At 45.4% G+C, this 25,183-nt stretch overlaps 1 protein-coding gene across 2 annotated transcripts in view; it reads right to left on the bottom strand.

The window, feature by feature from the left end:
• Nucleotides 1-25,183, bottom strand: part of PLEKHA2 (pleckstrin homology domain containing A2) — a 111,071-nt gene that overhangs the window by 38,981 nt on the left and 46,907 nt on the right. For both annotated transcript variants that reach the window (XM_082200580.1, XM_082200579.1), the window contains exons 2-5: nucleotides 19,190-19,353; nucleotides 12,005-12,061; nucleotides 10,454-10,502; nucleotides 3,050-3,147 (exon numbers count right to left, since the gene is read on the bottom strand). In XM_082200580.1, coding sequence (XP_082056706.1) covers nucleotides 3,050-3,147; nucleotides 10,454-10,502; nucleotides 12,005-12,061; nucleotides 19,190-19,330 — 345 coding nt within the window. In that variant the 5' untranslated portion in view covers nucleotides 19,331-19,353. The remainder of the gene's footprint in view (nucleotides 1-3,049; nucleotides 3,148-10,453; nucleotides 10,503-12,004; nucleotides 12,062-19,189; nucleotides 19,354-25,183) is intronic.

The raw sequence follows: 25,183 nt of genomic DNA, 5'->3' as shown, positions 1-25,183 counted from the left end.
GTAGCCAGCCCTCATGGACAGGGAAACAGGAAACAAGCATGTAATAGGAGCACACCTTCCTGTTTCAGAAGCAGCACAGCAATTTTACAGGGTGAGTGAATATGGGGAATTTAGTCAAGTTGCTGTCAAGTCATCCCTGTATTTAAGGCACCAGTGGCCAACCATTCTGGCAAGTGGGGCATGAGCCATGCCCACAGAGCTCTACCAAAAAACACTTCCTGCCCCTTCTCCTTGCAGGGTGGCAGAGTTGACAGGAGACCTCTATCGCCCTCACAGAGCTGCAGTTCTCAGCATTCCCTGTGAAGAGGGATTGGTTCCTAAACCACTGTGGGCATTATTGCTCTTTGAGGGGTATAAGGGTCCCCTAACAACCCTCAGCACCTTCAACAAACTTCAGACGCCAGGATTCCTTGGGGAAGCCATGACTGCTTAAACAACTATGATACTGCTTTAAATGTATAGTGCAATTGGGACCCAAGAGAGGGGGGGCATTGATTTTCTTTGCCTTTCAATGGGAAGCCACCTAATTTGCACGTCTTGAACCAATATGCAAATCTCATACTACTCCGAATTACTCCAACCAACCCGTGAGTACAAAATGTATCATATTAGGGGAAAGTGTGCAAAAAACCAAAACAAAAACCAACCCACCCTATTTTAGTGCAAACAACATGCAAAAATGAATTTTATTATGGGAAATTACTTTCAAAGATGTGTGTGTGAGTCAAAATTGCACACAACAATATGTTTAATAGGAAAAATTCACACAAAAATGCTGATGGATTTTCAAGAGTGTTGTGTTTTTTAAAAAAAAGACACAAAAATTGCTTCAAAAATGTGGAGGCCTGATTCTAAGACAAGAAAAATGAGACACCGAAACTGACCGACTTGTCCTTTGCTACACAGCCCATGTGCATCTCCCCAATGCTCTTAGAAGATGCCTCTAGGCCTTCAAACGCAACCAATGGCAGAGAGTAACTGCTGTATGGCACACAAGCTGCCTTTCCGTCCCTATTGATCAGTGGGGAGCCACTGGCCTGTCTCCAAGGAAGCTGGACAAAAAAAACCACAGGCTTAGATCCCTGCAGCTGCAGCTGCAGCTGCAGCTTGGCAACAGGTCTAATGTAAGCTATGCAGGAGGAGAGTCAAAAGGCAGCAGGCAGGGGGCATTTGATCTTCCAACCGCAGGTGTTGGCAGTGATACAAGATGCACCACACACCTTTCCCCAGTGCCAGAGCCATCAACACACCGAGCAAGGCATCCTCAACCCAAGGTTCCATATGATGTGGCAAACACCTGCCATCATGGAGAGAAGGAAACATCCCTCTAAGCTGGCCCCTAAAGTAAGGGGCTTCCTAGGCTCGGCTAGAGAAGTTTCGGGTTCCATATACATGTCACCACTAAAGCAAAAGAGAGTATCTTCCCCCTCCGTCAGGGAGTTAAATTCACACAATACACTGCTTCCAGGTGATCACGCCAAAAATGTGGGTAGTTCTTTTACAGGTTGTTGTTGTTTTTAGAACAACTCTTACAAAAGAAATGGGAAACCAGTGGCCCTCCAGAGATGGTTAGACTCCAACTCCCATCAACTCGAGCCAGCATGGTCAATGGTCAGGGCATGATGGGAGTTGTAGTCCAACAACATTTGGAGGACCCCAGGTTCCCTATCTTTGCTAACTGGGAACAAATGTTTGCTTTTCTCATGTCATGAATTACAGGGCAAAGCTTGTTCAAATTCTGTAAACAACAACAACAACAAATTAGATGTATATGCCGCCTTTCACCCAAAGATCACAGTTTACAGTATAAATCAATGTATGTACCATGGAAAGGAGGGTATATTAACAGCAGCCCATTTTTTCCATGGCATATAGAACACATGTAGATTGGTAAAATGCCCTGGGGAGAATTATCACACGCCAGGGTATCTCAGATTGGTTTGGCATTGGTCTGACAAGTGGTAAGGACAATTTTTACTAGATGTTGGGCACAGCTGGGGGAGGCAGGTTGGGGAAGGCTACTCTAATGTCTAACCCCTCTTTCTTCTTACTGGACTCCTGTTCCTGTTTTCTGCTAGGTGAGTGAGAATGGCAATTAAACGAACTCAAGTTCTTCAGAACCTGCAAATTCACCCCACCTATCAGAATTACTCTGAATAAATTATAAATCCATGCAATTTGTAAAATTGCTCAGCCTTGCTGGTCTGCAGGTGCCCAATTGCAGTTGCTTTTGCAATTCTCCTGAAGTAACTTTAACTAGAATAAATGGCTGGGGAAGCGTAACAAAGTGCTGTGGGTGCCCCCTCCCTGCCTGTGGTAGTACATGACTTTTCAGGCTATAAAATACTGACAGCTTATAGGGCCTTTTTCCTATTTGTGTCCCGGGTGTTCTATCTGTTTTGCATTTACTGGGGTGAGTTGTTAAGGAAAAAGTGGAGGAGGAACCTGTTTGTTATTACTTCTTACTTTACTATTTAAAGACTTTCTACACTGCCTTTTTACATTGGGCACTTCCAGATAATCGGTGTTTTCAGATGGGATTCAGTCATATACCAGCAAAAATTGGTTCAACAATTATGACTGGGAGGTCTTGTACAACAAACAGACTTCCTCAAAGGCCACATTTTTTGCAATAAGGTAAGTGACAGCAAAGTAAAGTGTGGAATAACATTTGCTTTGATGCAATGTTGTTTAACTTCCCCATAAGCAAATTGGAATGAATGCTCATTTAATAGCTAACATTGTCTGATCTACCTGCAAACTAATCAGGATGAATAAAAGAATAATTGGGGGGGGGGGAGAAAGATAAGACGTACTCCCTGTACCATAAGTGCAGACCCCTCTTCTTCCCCTTCCCCCAAATTAATGCACTCCACCTGTTCAATTATGTTTTAGGATTTTGGCCAAGATGCCCACATAATTCAGCTGAAAGGAAAGGAAAGAAATCCCTACATTTCAACCAGATTAAAGCCTGAATAAAAGGAAACCAACACGACCTCTTCTTTCCACTGAACACCAAAAAGATACCCAAAGCACTGGGCAAACCTACCGTGATCTTGCTGGCCCGATTTAGTGCCTCCACCCAGTCCTGCAGGTCCTTTTGGTCATTGGCTTGCAAAACATAGCGCTGAGACAACGCATTAATAACTGTGGACACAGAGATCAGTGTCAGTGTTTGGCACATTTAGCACATTTCTCCCCCACCCCAAATTCTGGAAATTGTAGTTAAGGTAAATTTAGCTCTATCCCTGCCGCCCTAATTTTTATAGATGCCGAAAAGGCCTTCGATAATGTATCCTGGCAATTCCTCATTAAATGTATGGAGAGGGTAGGAATAAGAGGGCCATTCTTAGAAGGTATCAGAGCAATCTACTCAAACCAAAGAGCGAAACTTATCATTAACGGCAACTTAACAAACTCATTTAAGATCACAAAGGGTACAAGGCAGGGGTGCCCATTGTCACCCCTGTTATTTATTATGGTCTTGGAGGTTATACTGAATAAGATTAGAGGAACTTCGGAAATAAGAGGAATTAAGATAGGCAAAAAAGAATATAAAGTCAAGGCTTATGCCGACGATCTTGTAATATCAATAGAAGAACCTTTAGAGAGGATAAATACAATCATTGATGTAATGGAGGAATTTGGGAGGTTATCTGGGTTTAAATTGAACAAAATTAAAACAAAAATGTTGGTTAAGAACTTAGACGAACAATCAAAAAGCAAAATTGAATTAGAATCTGGGATAAAGATATCAAAAAAGGTTAAGTATTTGGGTATTTGGCTTTCAACGAAAAATATAAACTTGGTGGAGGACAACTACAATAGAACGTGGAGAGAATGCAAAAGAGATTTAGACAGTTGGAGTAGATTACACCTCTCTTGGGAGGGGAGAATGGCCGCCATCAAGATGAACATCCTCCCCAAAATGATATTCCTATTTCAAAATATCCCGGTAATCAGGGGCACAACAATGTTCAAGAACTGGCAGAGGACCCTTTCCAGATTCATCTGGCAGGGTAAAAGGGCCAGAATCAAATACAAGTTGCTCACTGATAAAAGAGATAGAGGCGGGTTTGCGCTCCCAAATTTACAACTATATTATGAAGCCTCGTGTTTATGCTGGGTGAAGGAATGGATAGTTTTGGACAATACCGACCTGCTGGACTTGGAGGGTTTTAATGCTAGATTTGGTTGGCATGCCTACCTATGGCAAGATAAGGGAAGAGTGCACAAAGGGTTTTCTAATCACATCATAAGAGGAGCGCTGTTGGAAGTGTGGAATAGATGTAAGAACTTGGTAGAAAAAGATACCCCGCTATGGCTGTCACCCGTAGATATTCTAGTAAACAAAAAAGTGAATATGGAAGGTAGAAGATGGACTTATGCTGAACTCTTGAAAAGATCTGAGAAAGGATGGGAAATTAGACCCTACGAAGAGTTAAAAGATAAACTAACGGGGTGGATACAATTCCACCAAATTAATTCTTTATGGAATGAACATAAAAAAGCTGGAATGAGTAAAAACAAATCCAAATTCCAGTTAGAAATAATAGAAGGGAAGTCTAAACTCCTAACTAAAATGTATAACCAACTATTAGATTGGGATACTATGGATGAGGAAGTCAAAGAGGTCATGATCAAGTGGGCTATAGACATAGGACATCCTTTAGAATATGAAAAATGGAAAAAATTATGGACCAAGGATATGAATTTCTCAGCATGTGTCGGGCTCCGAGAAAACATGGAAAAGATGATGTACCGTTGGTACATCACCCCAACAAAATTAGCTAAAATGTATAAAACCGGAGATAAGACCTGTTGGAAATGTAAGAAGAAAGAGGGAGACTTCTTTCATATGTGGTGGTCCTGTGATGAAGTAAAGAAGTTCTGGGGCGCCGTTTATGATGAACTAAAAAAGATGCTAAAGTATACTTTCCCAAAAATACCCGAGGCATTCCTTCTGGGAATGGTGGGCAGTGAGATCAATAAAGACGACCAAACCCTATTCCAATATGCAACAGTAGCCGCTAGGGTACTGCTAGCGCAGAATTGGAAAAAACCCAGCATTCCAACAATTATGGACTGGCAAACCAAACTAATTGAATATATTGACTTAGCAATAATGACGCAGAAGATTAGGCATCAGAAAAATACTAAATTTATTAATGATTGGAACAAATTTTTTTCATACATGGAGATGACGTTAGGAAACACCAAAATCACAGTAGGTATAATTTAAAAACCGCGAGGTTGAACACGACGATTAGTAAAAGATGCTGCTGTAAATATTGTTGAGATAGAGGTCTCGTGGTGGTGGTGGGAAGTCAAAGAACGTAAATATTGTATATTGATTCCGAATTATTTTACTATCCTTGTTTTTTATGTGTTTTGTTCTATTATGTATATGTTCTTTTTTAGACGTTGGATTATAATAAAAATTCTTTTTAAAATTAAAAAAAAATTAAAAAATTTAGCTCTATGAAGAGTAAACAACGGTTCCCAGGATTCTTTGGGAGATGCCATGTGCTTCAATCGTATAGACTGGATTTGACATTGGGGCTCACCTGAACAGCTCTCTTGATCCCCCCCCCTTTCAGATGAAGAAAACAATTCTGTTCTGGAAGGCATTTGCCCTCACAGAATCCAGTCTGATCTAGTTGCTGGTCTTAGCACTTAGATTTAAATGGGTGTCTACATTAGGGAATCGAAAACCAAATGTCAATCTAAAGTTCTTGGCTTTGGTTTTTATGGCTGGGTTTCAAACCTAGCAGTTCGAAAGCCCGTCAAAGTGCAAGTAGATAAATAGGTACTGCTCCGGTGGGAAGGTAAACGGCGTTTCCTCTGGTTCACCAGAAGCGGCTTAGTCATGCTGGCCACATGACCCGGAAGCTGTACGCAAGCTCCCTCGGCCAGTAAAGCGAGATGAGCGCCGCAACCCCAGAGTCGTCTGCAACTGGACCTAATGGTCAGGGGTCCCTTTACCTCCCTTATAAAGGTAAATTCTGCAAGTGGGACCTGAAATAAAATGCCACACTGTATGCTCCCCTTCTAACAGAAGATCTCTTGTTCAGGGTTCTGGCCAGCCAGCCAGACCCACTCTCCTCCAAGGTAGTATAAATGGTTAGGGCAGGAATGGGGAATATTGAAGTAATGTTGTGGACTACAATATCACCAGACCCACTCAGCCAGCATGGCCAATGGCCAGAGATTATGGGTCCGTACAATTGGCAGCTGAGGCCTTGTTGGTGGTGCCACCTCTGGGGGCTGCCTGGTTTGCACTGACCTATGATGGGGCCTTTTCAATGGTGGGCCCCTGTTTGTCTGCCTTCCTTAATACTGACATTCAGGAAGCATCTACAAACATTCTTGCTTAGGCAGGCATTTGATGGCTGTTCCTGGCAAAACCAAAATCAATGGCTAAGAGAATGCTTTTAACTGTTTTTAGAGTGGTTTTAATCGTGTTTAGTACTGATGTGCTTTTCTGTTAGGGTCCCAAACAGACCAATGCACCCTCCTCCTGACCCCTCGTTTTCTGTTTTATTTTTCCAAATGACACTCAATATTCTGTGGTTTTGGAGAATACTCCAGTCTCACTGGGTTGTTCTAGAATTTTAGAAGGGGTGGGATTTGTTTGTTTGTTTGTTTGTTTTGGTACTTCTGCCAGCTTCAGGGTTCTCCGAGGCAGGCCAGTACCATCCTCTGTATTCTGGGTGGTCTCATTTTGCCTCCATTTCCTTTGGGACCAGAGTTTGCTATTAGGGGGAGTGAGATTGATATTTCATTGAATATATTTTTATTGTTCACAACTCTGATAACTGCATTTAAAAAAACAAAATAAAAAATACGTTGTGCTGGGGAATGTAGATTGGAAGTTGAAATGCAAGATTTTTTTTTTAAGAGCAAATGTTACTTACTGCTTGTACACAACCACCTTTTGGATGGGGGTTCGGTTATCATGCTCTTCTGAAGTTTACTATACAGCGGAAAGGAGCAGCCAAGCATACTAGGACTCAATTTCTTGACTTTAAGAAAGCCGACTTCATAAAACTTAGGGAAGTGCTGGGTGAGATCCCATGGACAGTAATACTAAAAGGAAAGGGAGTTCATGATGGCTGGGAGTTTGTTAAGAGGGAGATAGTAAAAGCACAACGTCAGGCAATACCAATGAGACGGAAACATGGAAGGTGCCTAAAGAAGCCAGGGTGGCTATCTAAAGAACTTTTAACTGAGTTAAGATTAAAAAAGGATGTGTACAAAAAATGGAAAAGGGGGGAAACCACCAAAGAGGAATTCAAACAAATAGCCAGCACGTGTAGAAACAAAGTCAGAAAAGCTAAAGCACAAAATGAACTCAGGCTTGCTAGAGAGGTTAAAAGCAACAAAAAAGGCTTTTATGGGTATGGGGTCACTCAGAGGAGAAGATGGGGAAATGCAAACAGGGGACACAGAAAGGGCTGAACTCCTCAATGCCTTCTTTGCCTCAGTCTTCTCCGATAAAGAAAACAATGCCCGACCTGAAGAATTTGGAGCAAATGATTCAGCAAAGGAAACACAGCCCAGAATAACTAAGGAGATAGTACAAGAATACTTGGCTAGTTTAGATGTATTCAAGTCTCCATGGCCAGATGAACTGCATCCAAGAGTATTAAAAGAACTGGCAGAGGTGATCTCAGAACCACTGGCAGTCATCTTTGAGAATTCCTGGAGAACAGGCGAAGTCCCGGCAGACTGGAGGAGGGCAAATGTTGTCCCCATTTTCAAAAAGGGGAAAAGAGAGGACCCAAATAATTACCGCCCAGTCAGTCTGACATCAATACCAGGGAAGATTCTGGAGCAGATCATTAAACAAACAGTCTGTGAGCACCTAGAAAGGAATGCTGTGATCACCAATAGTCAGCATGGATTTCTGAAAAATAAGTCATGTCAGACTAACCTGATCTCATTTTTTGACAGAATTACAAGCCTGGTAGATGAAGGGAACGCAGTGGATGTAGCCTACCTTGATTTCAGCAAGGCATTCGACAAGGTGCCCCATGATATTCTTGTAAAGAAGCTGGTAAAATGCGGTCTTGACTATGCTACCACTCAGTGGATTTGTAACTGGCTGACTGACCGAACCCAAAGGGTGCTCATCAATGGTTCCTCTTCATCCTGGAGAAGAGTGACTAGTGGGGTGCCACAGGGCTCTGTCTTGGGCCCGGTCTTATTCAACATCTTTATCAACGACTTGGATGATGGACTCAAGGGCATCCTGATCAAATTTGCAGATGACACCAAACTGGGAGGGGTGGCTAACACCCCAGAGGACAGGATCACACTTCAAAACGACCTTGACAGATTAGAGAACTGGGCCAAAACAAACAAGATGAATTTTAACAGGGAGAAATGTAAAGTATTGCACTTGGGCAAAAAAAATGAGAGGCACAAATACAAGATGGGTGACACCTGGCTTGAGAGCAGTACACGTGAAAAGGATCTAGGAGTTTTGGTTGACCACAAACTTGACATGAGCCAACAGTGTGACGCGGCAGCTAAAAAAGCCAATGCAATTCTGGGCTGCATCAATAGGAGTATAGCATCTAGATCAAGGGAAGTAATAGTGCCACTGTATTCTGCTCTGGTCAGACCTCACCTGGAGTACTGTGTCCAGTTCTGGGCACCACAATTCAAGAAGGACACTGACAAACTGGAATGTGTCCAGAGGAGGGCAACCAAAATGGTCAAAGGCCTGGAAACGATGCCTTATGAGGAACGGCTAAGGGAGCTGGGCATGTTTAGCCTGGAGAAGAGGAGGTTAAGGGGTGATATGGTAGCCATGTTCAAATATATAAAAGGATGTCACATAGAGGAGGGAGAAAGGTTGTTTTCTGCTGCTCCAGAGAAGCAGACACGGAGCAATGGATCCAAACTACAAGAAAGAAGATTCCACCTAAACATTAGGAAGAACTTCCTGACAGTAAGAGCTGTTCGACAGTGGAATTTGCTGCCAAGGAGTGTGGTGGAGTCTCCTTGTTTGGAGGTCTTTAAGCAGAGGCTTGACAACCATATGTCAGGAGTGCTCTGATGGTGTTTCCTGCTTGGCAGGGGGTTGGACTCGATGGCCCTTGTGGTCTCTTCCAACTCTATGATTCTATAAAGACCATCATGCGTTTTGCAGATGGGCAGAAGGAGTGCAGTGTATGGTTCACAGAATTCAGCTCTCTAAACATCTCAGTTTTAAAGTCAGATATTATCTCCTTAAACATCTTCTGGCTTCTATGGTTGCAAGGGTTTGCATGGACAAAATCCTCTCAAAAACCGGAGGGATAGCCAAGTCAGTTTCCCGAGGGTTGAAAGTGTAGCTGAGAAAGGAGGGAATCAAATTCACACAATAAGCTTGTGGTGGGGTGGGAGGAATCTGAATCCACTTCAAAGGTGCATTAAGGCACTCCTTGAAATATAAACTATGGTCTGAAGCATCCTTCACTAACCTGGTGCCTTCCAGATGTTATGGACTACAACTCCCATCAGCCTCAGCCAGCACATGCCAGCTGGGACTGATGGGGGTTGTGTTACAACACATCTGGAGGGCAGCAGGTTGACAAAGGATGAGCTCTGTTCTCCTGCCTCCCCCCTTACATGTCATGCACAACAACAACAACAACAACAACAACTTATTTATAGCCCGCCCATCTGGCTATGTTTCCCCAGCCACTCTGGGAGGCTCCCAACAGAATATTAAAAATAGAATCAAACATTAAAAACTTCCCCAAACAAGGCTGCCTTCAGATGTCTTCTAAAAGTCAGTTGTTTATTTCCTTGACATCTGATGGGAGGGCGTTCCACAGGGCGGGCGCTGCTACAGAGAAGCCTCTCTGCCTAGTTTCCCGTAAGCTCACTTCTTACAGCGAGGGAACCACCGGAAGGCCCATGGAGCTGGACCTCAGTGTCCAGGCTGAATGATGGGGATGGAGACGCTCCTTTGGGTATACTGGGCTTAAATCGTTGAGTTATGTTTTGGAAGTAAACTTAACCATGGATTGCTGGTTCAAATGTAATGGCAAATTATGCTTTGATGAAAATAGGAAGTGACAAAAGTCTGAATGCAGACCAACATTCAGCCCACGCCATCTAACTGGCATAGTGTTAGCTTTCCTCTGCAACCACGAAATGAAATTAGAGCCCTTTTGGGGAGACTTGAACTAAACAGCCATATTACAGAATCACTGGTGTCCATCTTCTCTTTGATAGACAACTTATGCATCAGCGTCCCCTAATTGATGGCTGAAAGTAACATTGAGTGATGACTTGTGTACATAAACCTAAGTCATACAGGTTAAAAAGCCACAGGTAACATTAAGTGTTGCAAGTGCAGCTGCTTGTTTTCAAGTGCACTGTGCTTTGAAGGCTTACATGCATGTGTGAACCAGCCCTTTCCCTTCCCCACTTCCCTGGAATGCCTTCTACTTACCAAAGCAGAGGGGTGTTTTTGGCTTTTGTTTGGGGGGAGCCACACTGACCTGCAAGGAAAAAGGGAGGTGAGACAGCTGATGACGCAGCCCTCAGTAATTTTGTCCTAGCTATTGGGTAAGTTGCAAAGGTTTTTCCCAGGGTGCCTTTAGCATAGCAGGCAAACACTCAGCACCCTAAACCTTTCTCAGGCAGGATTGAGCAGGTGAAGCCTTTCCTACCATGCAGCATTTAAAGGAGGGGAAATCTTTTGCAAGGCCAAGGGCCACATTCCCTTGCAGACAAATCTTTGGTGGCTGCATGCTGATGGTGGGCATGGCCAGAGGCAAAACTGGGTGGGTCAACAGCTGTGACTCTTTCCTTTGCATAGCAGGCTACATTCCAGCCATATCAAAAACAGAGGTTCCTCTGCATCCCCCATCCAGGCAAGAGGCAGCCTTTGTCACAGGTCCAGGATACTTAACCAGGGGCATCTTGCCCATAGAGGCCAGGGTGCCACGTTCTGGAGGGTGCCAGGGAAGAGGCGGAGGATGGGCGCGGCGCCTCCCAGCATCCGCTTGCCGCCCTTGCCCGCCTTGCTGAAGCAGCAGCACACCCGGAGCCTTCGCCTCTTCCCTGCCGGAGGAGCCACCCTGCAGCTGCTGCCCGCCTCCTCCAGCTCCACAAAGCTGCTGGCAGCGCCGTAAAAAGGTTGGCAACTCTGGGAAACGGGGGTGGGGAGTGGGGGTGGCTGCCGGAGGGATCTTTGCAGCATGACGCCGGATATACTTAAGATGGCCCTGTACTTAAGTGAGCCTTCATTGACAGCAACACAGGGCTCTGCAGCCAAAGGACCAGAACAGGAATGAATGGGGAAGACTGCGCCCCTCCTGATGTAGGGCAACAACTGCCATAATCCCTGAGCACCGGCCATGCTGGCGGGGGCTGTGTAGAGTTAGGCTCCAACAACAGTTGGAGGGTCACAATTGCCCCCGCCCGTGGACCAGAAACTTGGCTGTTAATAAGTGGGTAAAGCTAACATTTTAGAAATGGCACACTTTGCAATTGGCCCCCTGACCGCTGGGTTGCTCTCTGCCCCAGCAGCAGCATCATAGTTCTGCCTTCTTCCTCCACATTAGGCAAAGGCTTCCTCTTTCCCCTGAGAAATTATACTTTCCTCAACTGAGGATTTGTGAATCACTGGGTTATGCTGGGCAATGAGAAACAGGTTTGTCCCCAGTGGAAGTGGTGGCATTTTGTGTCCAGCTATGGATACGTTGCTATTGCAGCTGAATGCCTACTCAGCAGCACTGGGGCATGCAAACCAATATAAAGAATGCAGGAATGGTGCCATCCTTGACCAGGGATCTGAAAACAGCCCATCCAACCAAACTCAGATTTTGCCTATGCTGTCACAAGCTCAAATGGTTATAAGAGTAAGTGCACCCATAGTTATAAGCACAGAACTGGTGGGCTTAAAACAATAGCAACAAAACCTTGAGGGCTAGAAAAGTGGAGAAGAGCAACAGGCTCTGCCAGGTTCCCGCCAATCGTATCTCCACCTTGTTCTTACCTTCGAGATGTAGGTCAGCTGCAAAGATCCCACTGCTTTGGCCCCCACAGCCAAGTTCTGAAATGGGTTAAAAAGTCAATCAGTCAAGTGGTAATGAACAACCAAACCCTCAGGTTGCTTATTTAGAATTAGTGATGACCAATGGCAAGGATGCTAAAATTGAGCGACTGGAGCAGCCTTCTTCAAGCAGCCTAGCGTCCTCTAAACCCCTAACCCCTGGCCATGCTGGCTGGGGCTGATGAGAGATGGAGACAACTGGAAGGCACCATGTTGGAGAAGGCAGCTGTGGAGGATCTGGCCCACTGCCTGCCTGCCCTGGAGCATGGCTGCCCAAATCTCTTTTCTGATGAGAGCAGCTTTTGCATCTCATTTGGAAACCAAGGACCCAGAGTCTGGGGGAACAATGAGGAGGCACATAATGCCAGATGCTTGAAGTCCAGTGTGAAGTTTCCACAGTCTGTGTTGATTTGGGGAGCCATGTCATCAGCTGGTGTTGGTCCACTGTGCTTCATTCAGTCCAGGGTCAACGCAGCCATCTACCAGGAGATTTTGGAGCACAGACAAGCTTTATGGGGATGCTGACTTCATTTTCCAGCAGGACTTTGGCACCTGCCCACACTGCCAAAAGTACCAAAACCTGGTTCAATGCCCATGGGATTACTGTGCTTGATTGGCCAGCAAACTCGCCTGACCTGAACCCCATAGAGAATCTATGGGGCATTGCCAAGAGAAAAATGAGAGACATGAGACTGAGCAATGCAGAAGAGCTGAAGGCCATCCTGGTCTTCCGTAACACCTCAGCAGTGCCACAGGCTGATCGCATCCATGCCACGCCACATCGAGAAAGTAATTGATGGAAAAGGGGCCCACACCAAGTACTGAGTACATATGCATGCTTCTACTTCTCAGAGGTCCAATATTGCTCTATTTGCAATCCTTGTTTTGATGATTTCATTTAACATTCTAATTTTCTGAGATTGTTAATTTGGGGTTTTCATCAGCTGTAAGCCATGATCATCACAATTATAACAAATAAAGGCTTGACATATCTCGCTTTGCATGTCATGAGTCTATCTCATATATTAGTTTCACCTTTTAAGTTGAATTACTGAAATAAATGAACTTTTCCATGATATTCTAATTTTCTGAGTTTCACCTGTATTTGTGCACCTGGTTCTTCCTGCCTAAGTGCAGAACCTTACATTTGTCCCTATTGAAATTATTTTTATTAGCCTGGGCCCTTTTTCTCCAATCTGTTAATGTCATTTTGAATTCTTATTCTGTCTTTTGCAGCATTAGCTACCCCTCCCAGTTTGGTGTCATCTGTACATTTGCTGAGCATCAGGCCAAGGGAAAATACCTGGCCAAGCATCACACATTATGTTTCATGGCTGAACAGAGCCCATGAGGACAATCCCATCAACTGTTCATAGACAACTGTTCTTGTCTAAATCTTCTGCCCATGTGTGTTATAGCACACTGAGCCCTTCTACTGTTCCTTTTAAAATACTAAATGGATAGATACTGAATAAAATCTGTGGTAGTTACTTCAAATGGATGAGTGCAAAGGAAGGGGTGCAGATCCCATACCAGCTTCTAAACTGACTTTGTTCAGTTCTCAGCTTGCAAAGTCCAGTTGTCTAGGGGGGTTTCCCAGACAAGACTTTTTGTTGTGGCTTCCTTGCAAAGATTCTCAGACAGTTCAAGGCATGATATGAGTCACAGCAAACCGCTGGGTCAGATTTCCTCTTTGAGCTCATGAAGCTGAGCTTCACAAGAGCTGGTGTGTGTGAGTGTCTATTTTGATGTCTGGTGGCAGCATCCAGACTTGAGATCCTGTTTGCAGGGTTCTGTCTGGTGTTCTGGAGTGTGAGACAGGAGCTGGGTCTGAGTTACCATAGAAGGTGAGTGCTGTGGCCTTAGGAGAATGGAAAGGAGCAGAGGTGGAAAACATCAACTATGCTGACTGACAGCTCGAACTGAGCCTTTGGATTGGCCAGCCCTGCTATAAATATGAGAAGCCTGGCTTTCTGCCCCCCCCAACAAAGAAACATCTCCCTGCTGGCCAAGCAACTGCTCTAGCATAGGACCCTCTTTGCAGCTATAGCAATGGACAGCAGGGCTGGCATTAAGCAGTGGCATGGTCAGGCATCTGCCAGGGGCCCACACTGCAAAAGGGAGCCACCAGGACCTGCTGCAATGGGGACATGCTCATAAAACTAGAACACATGGACTTCCAATGAAGCTGAACATTAGACAATTCTGGACAGAAAAAAGAAAGTCCTTTGCATAGCACATGGTTAAACGATGGAACTTGCTCCCAAAGGATACAGTGATGGACATCAACTTGCATGGCTTTCAAAGAGGATTAGACAAATTCATGGAGCTATGTTTTACAATGCTTCTGAATTCTAGTTGCTGGAAAGCACAGGAGGGAGAGGGGTCTTGTGCTCAAATCCTGCTTGTGGATTTTTCACAGGCATCTGGTCAGCCACTTTGAGAACAGGAGGGGAGACGGGATGAGCCACTGGCCAGATGCAGCAGGCTCTTCCTATACTCTTAGGTTCTTAGCCTCACACTGGAAATTATCTTAAACATCATTGAGTCCAACCCACCTTCTCCACACATGCCCACGATAGAAATTTGCCCACATAACTGGCAGAACCAGAAAGGGGGGAGACCTGCAGCATCACTCCAATAAGAGCCAAGGAGCCTGAGGCTACCAGGTGCCAGGATCACATCTCACGAGCAGCTTAAGCTCCATTCTCAGTAATATTAATTTACCCACCCCTCATTGTGTGATCCCAGGGCAGGTTGTAGGACAATAAAAAAGATAAAACAATTTCCATAACGTTAAAATACAACCAAGTTCAGCAGAACCAAGAGTGGGTGAGGATAGAAGACCAGCCATAGGTCATCACGGTAGCAGCACTCAAACATCCCATGGAGATTAAAGGTAAAGGTAAAGGTACCCCTGCCCGAGCGGGCCAGTCTTGACAGACTCTGGGGTTTGTGCGCCCATCTCACATCTATTGGCCGGGGGCCAGCGCTGTCCGAAGACACTTCCGGGTCACGTGGCCAGCGTGACAAAGCTGCTCTGGCGAGCCAGAGCCGCACACGGAACGCCGTTTACCTTCCCGCTGGTAAGCGGTACCTATTTATCTACTTGCCCCCGGGGGTGCTTTCGAACTGCTAGGTGGGCAGGCGCTGGGACCGAGCAGCGGGAGCGCACCCCGCCGCGGGGATTCGAACCGCCGACCTTTCGATCGGCAAGCCCTAGGCGCTGAGGCTTTAGCCCACAGCGCCACCCGCGTCCCGCCCCCATGGAGATTACTGCCCCACAAAATCCTGGGCAAAAGAGGTAGGTCTTTATCTGGCGCCCACTGCACAGGTGAATCAAGAATGTGCAGAAGAGCTTTCTCCAACCTGGTGCCCTCCAGACATGTTGGACTACTATTGTCCCACCGTCCCAGCCCATTCGTGGAAATTAATTGGAGAAAACATCTAACTGCTCACCTCCACTGGTGGTGCTCATCCTCCTGTACTGCAAGGGCCACAGCAACCTGACTTAAATATAGTTCAGAGATCTATACAGTCACAAGTTTGTGGGGTAAAAGTGGAAGGATCATTAGGCGCGAGTGATCATGCTCTTCTGAAGTTTACTACACAGCGGAAAGGAGCAGCCAAGCATACTAGGACTCAATTTCTTGACTTTAAGAAAGCCGACTTCATAAAACTTAGGGAAGTGCTGGGTGAGATCCCATGGACAACAATACTAAAAGGAAAGGGAGTTCATGATGGCTGGGAGTTTGTTAAGAGGGAGATAGTAAAAGCACAACGTCAGGCAATACCAATGAGACGGAAACATGGAAGGTGCCTAAAGAAGCCAGGGTGGCTATCTAAAGAACTTTTAACTGAGTTAAGATTAAAAAAGGATGTGTACAAAAAATGGAAAAGGGGGGAAACCACCAAAGAGGAATTCAAACAAATAGCCAGCACGTGTAGACACAAAGTCAGAAAAGCTAAAGCACAGAATGAACTCAGGCTTGCTAGAGAGGTTAAAAGCAAAAAAAAGGCTTTTATGGGTATGGGGTCACTCAGAGGAGAAGATGGTGAAATGCAAACAGGGGACACAGAAAGGGCTGAACTCCTCAATGCCTTCTTTGCCTCAGTCTTCTCCGATAAAGAAAACAATGCCCGACCTGAAGAATTTGCAGCAAATGATTCAGCAAAGGAAACACAGCCGAGAATAACTTAGGAGATAGTACAAGAATACTTGGCTAGTTTTGATGTATTCAAGTCTCCAGGGCCAGATGAACTGCATCCAAGAGTATTAAAAGAACTGGCAGATGTGATCTCAGAACCACTGGCAGTCATCTTTGAGAATTCCTGGAGAACAGGCGAAGTCCCGGCAGACTGGAGGAGGGCAAATGTTGTCCCTATTTTCAAAAAGGGGAAAAGAGATAACCCAATAGTGCCACTGTATTCTGCTCTGGTCAGACCACACCTGGAGTACTGCATCCAGTTCTGGGCACCACAATTCAAGAAGGACACTGACAAACTGGAACGTGTCCAGAGGAGGGCAACCAAAATGGTCAAAGGCCTGGAAACGATGCCTTATGAGGAACGGCTAAGGGAGCTGGGCATGTTTAGCCTGGAGAAGAGGAGGTTAAGGGGTGATATGATAGCCATGTTCAAATATATAAAAGGATGTCACATGGAGGAGGGAGAAAGGTTGTTTTCTGCTGCTCCGGAGAAGCGGACAAGGAGCAATGGATCCAAACTACAAGAAAGAAGATTCCACCTAAACATTAGGAAGAACTTCCTGACAGTGAGAGCTGTTCGACAGTGGAATTTGCTGCCAAGGAGTGTGGTGGAGTCTCCTACTTTGGAGGTCTTTAAGCAGAGGCTTGACAACCATATTTCAGGAGTGCTCTGATGGTGTTTCCTGCTTGGCAGGGGGTTGGACTCGATGGCCCTTGTGGTCTCTTCCAACTCTATGATTCTATGATTCTATGATTCTATGATTCCCGGCAGACTGGAGGAGGGCAAATGTTGTCCCTATTTTCAAAAAGGGGAAAAGAGAGGACCCAAATAATTACCGCCCAGTCAGTCTGACATCAATACCAGGGAAGATTCTGGAGCAGATCATTAAACAAACAGTCTGTGAGCACCTAGAAAGGAATGCTGTGATCATCAATAGTCAGCATGGATTTCTGAAAAATAAGTCATGTCAGAATAACCTGATCTCATTTTTTGACAGAATTACAAGCCTGGTAGATGAAGGGAACGCAGTGGATGTAGCCTACCTTGATTTCAGCAAGGCATTTGACAAGGTGCCCCATGATATTCTTGTAAAGAAGCTGGTAAAATGTGGTCTTGACTATGCTACCACTCAGTGGATTTGTAACTGGCTGACTGACCGAACCCAAAGGGTGCTCATCAATGGTTCCTCTTCATCCTGGAGAAGAGTGACTAGTGGGGTGCCACAGGGTTCTGTCTTGGGCCCGGTCTTATTCAACATCTTTATCAACGACTTGGATGATGGACTCAAGGGCATCCTGATCAAATTTGCAGATGACACCAAACTGGGAGGGGTGGCTAACACCCCAGAGGACAGGATCACACTTCAAAACGACCTTGACAGATTAGAGAACTGGGCCAAAACAAACAAGATGAATTTTAACAGGGAGAAATGTAAAGTATTGCACTTGGGCAAAAAAAATGAGAGGCACAAATACAAGATGGGGGACACCTGGCTTGAGAGCAGTACATGTGAAAAGGATCTAGGAGTCTTGGTTGACCACAAACTTGACATGAGCCAACAGTGTGACGCGGCAGCTAAAAAAGCCAATGCAATTCTGGGATGCATCAATAGGAGAACTTCCTGACAGTAAGAGCTGTTTGACAGTGGAATTTGCTGCCAAGGAATAATAGAATCATAGAATCATAGAATCATAGAGTTGGAAGAGACCACAAGGGCCATTGAGTCCAACCCCCTGCCAAGCAGGAAACACCATCAGAGCACTCCTGACATATGGTTGTCAAGCCTCTGCTTAAAGACCTCCAAAGTAGGAGACTCCACCACACTCCTTGGCAGCAAAGGAGTGTGGTGGAGTCTCCTTGTTTGGAGGTCTTTAAGCAGAGGCTTGACAACCATATGTCAGGAGTGCTCTGATGGTGTTTCCTGCTTGGCAGGGGGTTGGACTCGATGGCCCTTGTGGTCTCTTCCAACTCTATGATTCTATGATTCTATGATTCTATGATTCTATATCTTGGGCCCTTCCCAAGGCTGCTTAGAACTTAGTGGAAGAGGTTACTGAACCACCCAAATTGGTTCCTTTGTCAAGGCAATGACTTTGGCTGGCCACTTCAGTACGCTATTTACCATATTCAAAGAGGTTGCCCTGTTGCCATAGATACAAATGGATGGGCCTTTTCTCACCTCACCTGACAGGATGCCACAACATTATATGGATGGGAAACAACGGGTCAGGCGCTGTGTCTGGGAGAGTTGGATGCAAGAGTTTGGCCCTATATCCCAGTTCCCACTGTCCTTCATTCCAAGGAAATGGTGCCTTGGGTAAGCACACGGCACCCTTGACTGCGCACAGGTTGCTACCTCATCTGTCCCCCAAGAGGAGGAAATTCTGGGAGCGGGAATAAAGGTCACTCCTCTTTCCCAGCCTTACATGTGTTCCAGCTATTAGTGCTGGCCTTACTGCTGGATTTAGACAGGATAGTGCTAAAGCAATAAATAGACACAGGTCATTGCAGCTGGCACCCTTCAAACAAGATCTAGGATTGCAGGATGCTATGAAGATCTAATGGGAGCTTCTCTTCAGGAGCAAACAACAGCTTTTGCATGCTGCACACATTCCAGACCCAATGGTCAGTATTTAAATCCTTAAACATGCACATCAACTGCTTTCATACAATTAACATTGAGTCCAGTTTGGGCTGAGTCTCAGTGATAAAGAAGTAGCACCTCAACATCCATCTCATTGTTTTACCAAATGGGGCACTAAGACTTTGGAATGTGCTTCTTCTTTTTATCACATGATTTCTATATAAATCTAACAGGACTGGGGGAGGGGGGACTCTACAAAGGACCTGAAGAATGTCACAGAAAGGCTGCTGCTTTCAGGTGGGCCACTGGTGTCTACTTCTGAGGACAGGCATTACCTGGGGATTGTCCATGTACCACAGAAGGCTATTGGCCTGGGTATCCAGGATGAAATATCTTCGCAGGAACTTCCCACAGGACTCATTGTCCTCAATGTCCAGGAACCCACAGATTCGGTTCTGACGATCCACATAAGGCATTCCGGGCTCCTTCTAGCATCACCCTGTGAAGCAGATACACAGAGATGTGAACCAGGCCTTTTGTAAGCATAGGTGCCCTGTACAATGTCCCACCACCCTTCCTTATTCTTGCTACAGAGATCTCTACATCTCGGGACTTCCGGAGGCGGCGCGAAACGGCAATGGCGGTCCTCTTCGTGCTGTGAAGAGGGGCTCCGCGGAAAAGGGTTGTCCGCTGCAGCAGAGCGGAGATCCGTTAAGAAAACCCACAGGCAGAGTGAGCCTGTGGTCGTGGGACTCGGCGGGCACCAGGAGCGACCCTGGAAACGAAGAAGGAACCCCGTAAGGGGCTCCGGAACGTGGAAGGGGGAGCGGTGCTGTGAGTTCATCGCTCTTTCCGCGGAAGCGAAGCCGCGCGGCTGCTGCTGATGAGCGCTGACCTTTCTTCCTGGAACATCAGACTCTAAACTTCATACTCGTGAGTAAGAATCACAAGATTTTGGGAACTAAAATTATTAAATTCGGCTGAAAATGGGAGACATAAACAGGAAGTCCGCCTTCCGATTCTGCTTAAAGATCAAAGCAAAGACCCCGACAAGCGGGAAGCGCTGAAAGGGGATTATAAAAGAAGTTGGCTTTATCGTGCAAAGTTTGAACTCGCTATTTAGAAGCAAAAAGGACTAGTTTTGTGCCAATTGATTGGACTTGGATTGGAATTGTTCCTTTTCTTGGTGGATTATAAAAGTCTTGAGAAACCAAATCTACGGGCTGTCAGGATACAAAAGAACTGTCAAATTGCGGAAACTGTATTCGATGTTGAATGTGCTACTTTTGAGCGTTACTGCTGGATACAAATAAGGAAACTGTTACTTGCACCATTACTGATACTTTGTCTTAACTTGGGGAAAGCTCTGCAAGTTTTAAGGGATATTGAAGGTGCCTCTGCAATTTTTTTTCCTTTGGACTGCTGGGATTTTAATGGCGGAAAAAGTTTTTCTCTTTTTCTGAAATACAGGGGAGCTCCCCCTAGCGGATTTGGGATTACTTAGTCTCTGGGAACTGCATATTGTTTTGTCTATCTTTTGCCTGGTTGTTTACACTTTGGACTGTCTTTCCCATGGGATTTACATGGGAATTTACATGACCTTGACACATAGACAGCTGTGGAATGAGTGGCTCAGGAAAACCAAGGGCTGCCAAATCAAAAGCAAAACAATCTGTACAGCAATTGTTACAAACAACTTTGACTGTGCAGCCACGTAGATCATCTGTCCCAACTGTTTTAAGCCAGCAAGAAGGAGAAGTTGAGCAGCCAGTCCCAGAGGATATGGCTTCAGGAGGGCTTGACCCAGTCTCAAAAGAAATTCTGGAACAACTGGCAGTTTTAAACAAAAAAGCTGATGAACAGTCGACAAAATTTGATCAAGTTACAGCCACTATCAACAAATTGACTGAGCAAGTCTCTCAAAATACACAAGCAATTGGGAACCTTCAAGTAACAACTGCAGAAAACCGTAAGCTGGCTGAGGAAGCCAATCAAAAAGCAGAACAAGCAAATCAGAAGGTTGAGGCAATAAAAGGGGAGGTAAGGCCACTGTGCAAGCAAATCAACGAACAGCAGGCCTATCTGTCTATGGTGGAATTGAAGAATCGGGAAAACAACCTCAGATTAAGAGCTATCCCAGAACTTGAACAAGAAGATTTGATTGGTTATTTGACATCAGAACTATCAAAGTTCTGGGGTACAGAAGAAGATAAGGACTTTAAAAATTTTCCCTGTGTAAAGGTCAGAGGGGGCAGGGTTTCTGTTGAGGCAGGGGATTAGCTGTGGGAGGAGCTTAGCAGAGTTTGCAGGGCAGCAGTTGAAGAAGGAGCAAAAAGGGTTTTATTGTGTGTGTGTTTCTTTGTGGCTGATTAGCTGTTTTCCCTGTGTAAAGGTCAGAGGGGGCAGGGTTTCTGTTGAGGCAGGGGATTAGCTGTGGGAGGAGCTTAGCAGAGTTTGCAGGGCAGCAGTTGAAGAAGGAGCAAAAAGGGTTTTCTTGTGTGTGTGTTTCTTTGTGGCTGATTAGCTGTTTTCCCTGTGTAAAGGTCAGAGGGGGCAGGGTTTCTGTTGAGGCAGGGGATTAGCTGTGGGAGGAGCTTATCAGAGTTTGTAGGGCAGCGGCGCGCGCCTAGCGGCGCGCGCAGTTATACCCATCTTTTAGATTTAGGGGAGCTAGTCTCAAACGTTTGTTGGGGGAGACCTAGTTTTTTTTTTGTGGGGGAAGTTATTTGTCCTGTCTTCAAGCTTTTTATGATGGAGGACCTCTGTAGCCACCCCCAACGACACGATGGAAGGGGAGGGAACAGCTGCAGTCGCCTGCGATTCCTGCGCAATGTTTGCCATCTTGCCAAAGGTTGCAGGCAGCTTTACCTGCAGCAATTGCATGTTGATTGCCCTTTTAAAAGACAAAGTCCAGCAACTGGAGGAACGTGTCGCTACGCTCCAAAGAATTAGAGAGCTGGAGCTCTTCTTGGAAGCAACAGAGCACACCGTCCCCACCAAGGAGGAGACAGGGGACTCCCCTGAGAAGGAGGCTAGTTCACCAACACAGGAGCCAGATATATGGAGAAACGTGACTCAAAGAAGTAGGAGGCCCAGGGTTCACTCTGATTGTTTAGAAATACACAATCGCTTTGAGGTCCTCTCCCCTAGCATGGAAGACGGAGAGCATACTCCATTTGAGGATCTCTCCCTCATTACAGTCGATCAGGTATATGAAGACGAGCAGCAAAGTCAGTCCTCAGGGAATGTGCAGGCGACCTTGGAACGGACAGCTCACGGAAGAACCCCGACCAAACCCAAGAGGAGGCGTGTAGTGGTGATAGGGGATTCCCTACTGAGGGGAACAGAGGCAGTGATCTGTGGGCCTGACAAGATGTCTCGGGAAGTGTGCTGTCTCCCTGGGGCTAAGATCCAAGATGTAACTGAACGACTGCAAGGAATCATAAAACCCACTGACAATTACCCCTTCCTCTTGGTTCATGTGGGAACCAATGACACTGCAAGCAATAGCCTCCAGAAGATCAAAAGAGACTACGAGGCTCTCGGCAGGAAATTGAAGCAACTAAATGCACAAATTGTCATCTCGTCTGTCCTCCCAGTTGAACGACGTGGCCCAGGGAGAGAGGGAAAAATAGTGGAAGTGAACAGCTGGCTTCGCAAATGGTGTAAACAGGAACGGTTTGGATTCTTAGATCACGGACTGCAGTTTCTTGAAGATGGACTTCTGGTAAGTGATGGGCTGCACCTCACAACGGTTGGGAGAAATGTTTTTGCCAAAAATCTCAGAAACCTCATCAGGAGGGCTTTAAACTGACTAATGTGGGGGAGGGAGACAGTGCTCCTGAAGGTAGGAGTTTATCAATTAATGAAGATGATCATTCAGATGTCATAGACCAAATGGAGCAAACAGCACGCGGACCTAGTGGTGGGAGGAAAAAATCCTTAAATAAGAGACACGGGGGAATGATTAATGGACTTCAATGTCTGTACACTAATGCGCAAAGCATGGGAAATAAACAAGATGAGCTTGAGCTCTTGGTACAGCAAACTAAATATGACATAATAGGCATCACTGAAACCTGGTGGGATAAGTCCCACGATTGGAATGTAATAATGGGGGGATACAATCTATTTCAGAGAAACAGACCAGACAAGAAAGGAGGAGGAGTGGCGTTATATGTCAGGGATGTGTATACCTGTGAAGAGATCCAAGATTTAGAACCTCAAAGCCAAAGTGAGAGCATTTGGGTCAAAATTAAGGGAGAGAAGAATAACAGAGACCTCATTGTGGGAGTTTACTACAGATCCCCAAGCCAAACGGAGGACATAGATGATGCCTTCCTGGAACAGATGGCCAAGCATGCAAAAGGAAGGGAGATAGTAGTAATGGGGGACTTCAATTACCCGGATATTTGTTGGACGTCAAACTCAGCCAAGAGCATAAGGTCAAACAGATTCCTCACTGGCCTTGCAGACAACTTCATTGTCCAGAAAGTGGGAGAAGCAACAAGAGGAACAGCCATTTTAGATCTGGTCCTAACCAATGTCGATGACCTGGTTAGTGGGGTAGATGTGGAAGGATCATTAGGCGCGAGTGATCATGCTCTTCTGAAGTTTACTATACAGCGGAAAGGAGCAGCCAAGCATACTAGGACTCAATTTCTTGACTTTAAGAAAGCCGACTTCATAAAACTTAGGGAAGTGCTGGGTGAGATCCCATGGACAGCAATACTAAAAGGAAAGGGAGTTCATGATGGCTGGGAGTTTGTTAAGAGGGAGATAGTAAAAGCACAACGTCAGGCAATACCAATGAGACGGAAACATGGAAGGTGCCTAAAGAAGCCAGGGTGGCTATCTAAAGAACTTTTAACTGAATTAAGATTAAAAAAGGATGTGTACAAAAAATGGAAAAGGGGGGAAACCACCAAAGAGGAATTCAAACAAATAGCCAGCACGTGTAGACACAAAGTCAGAAAAGCTAAAGCACAGAATGAACTCAGGCTTGCTAGAGAGGTTAAAAGCAACAAAAAAGGCTTTTATGGGTATGTTCGTAGCAAAAGGAAGAACAAAGAAACAGTGGGGTCACTCAGAGGAGAAGATGGTGAAATGCAAACAGGGGACACAGAAAGGGCTGAACTCCTCAATGCCTTCTTTGCCTCAGTCTTCTCCGATAAAGAAAACAATGCCCGACCTGAAGAATTTGGAGCAAATGATTCAGCAAAGGAAACACAGCCCAGAATAACTAAGGAGATAGTGCAAGAATATTTGGCTAGTTTAGATGTATTCAAGTCTCCAGGGCCAGATGAACTGCATCCAAGAGTATTAAAAGAACTGGCAGATGTGATCTCAGAACCACTGGCAGTCATCTTTGAGAATTCCTGGAGAACAGGCGAAGTCCCGGCAGACTGGAGGAGGGCAAATGTTGTCCCTATTTTCAAAAAGGGGAAAAGAGAGGACCCAAATAATTACCGCCCAGTCAGTCTGACATCAATACCAGGGAAGATTCTGGAGCAGATCATTAAGCAAACAGTCTGTGAGCACCTAGAAAGGAATGCTGTGATCACCAATAGTCAGCATGGATTTCTGAAAAATAAGTCATGTCAGACTAACCTGATCTCGTTTTTTGACAGAATTACAAGCCTGGTAGATGAAGGGAACGCAGTGGATGTAGCCTACCTTGATTTCAGCAAGGCATTTGACAAGGTGCCCCATGATATTCTTGTAAAGAAGCTGGTAAAATGTGGTCTTGACTATGCTACCACTCAGTGGATTTGTAACTGGCTGACTGACCGAACCCAAAGGGTGCTCATCAATGGTTCCTCTTCATCCTGGAGAAGAGTGACTAGTGGGGTGCCACAGGGTTCTGTCTTGGGCCCGGTCTTATTCAACATCTTTATCAACGACTTGGATGATGGACTCAAGGGCATCCTGATCAAATTTGCAGATGACACCAAACTGGGAGGGGTGGCTAACACCCCAGAGGACAGGATCACACTTCAAAACGACCTTGACAGATTAGAGAACTGGGCCAAAACAAACAAGATGAATTTTAACAGGGAGAAATGTAAAGTATTGCACTTGGGCAAAAAAAATGAGAGGCACAAATACAAGATGGGTGACACTTGGCTTGAGAGCAGTACATGTGAAAAGGATCTAGGAGTCTTGGTTGACCACAAACTTGACATGAGCCAACAGTGTGACGCGGCAGCTAAAAAAGCCAATGCAATTCTGGGCTGCATCAATAGGAGTATAGCATCTAGATCAAGGGAAGTAATAGTGCCACTGTATTCTGCTCTGGTCAGACCTCACCCGGAGTACTGTGTCCAGTT

Source organism: Podarcis vaucheri, assembly GCF_965113315.1.
Source record: "Podarcis vaucheri genome assembly, chromosome: 15".
Lineage (NCBI taxonomy): Eukaryota > Metazoa > Chordata > Lepidosauria > Squamata > Lacertidae > Podarcis > Podarcis vaucheri.
This window is presented reverse-complemented; position numbering and strand designations above follow the sequence as displayed.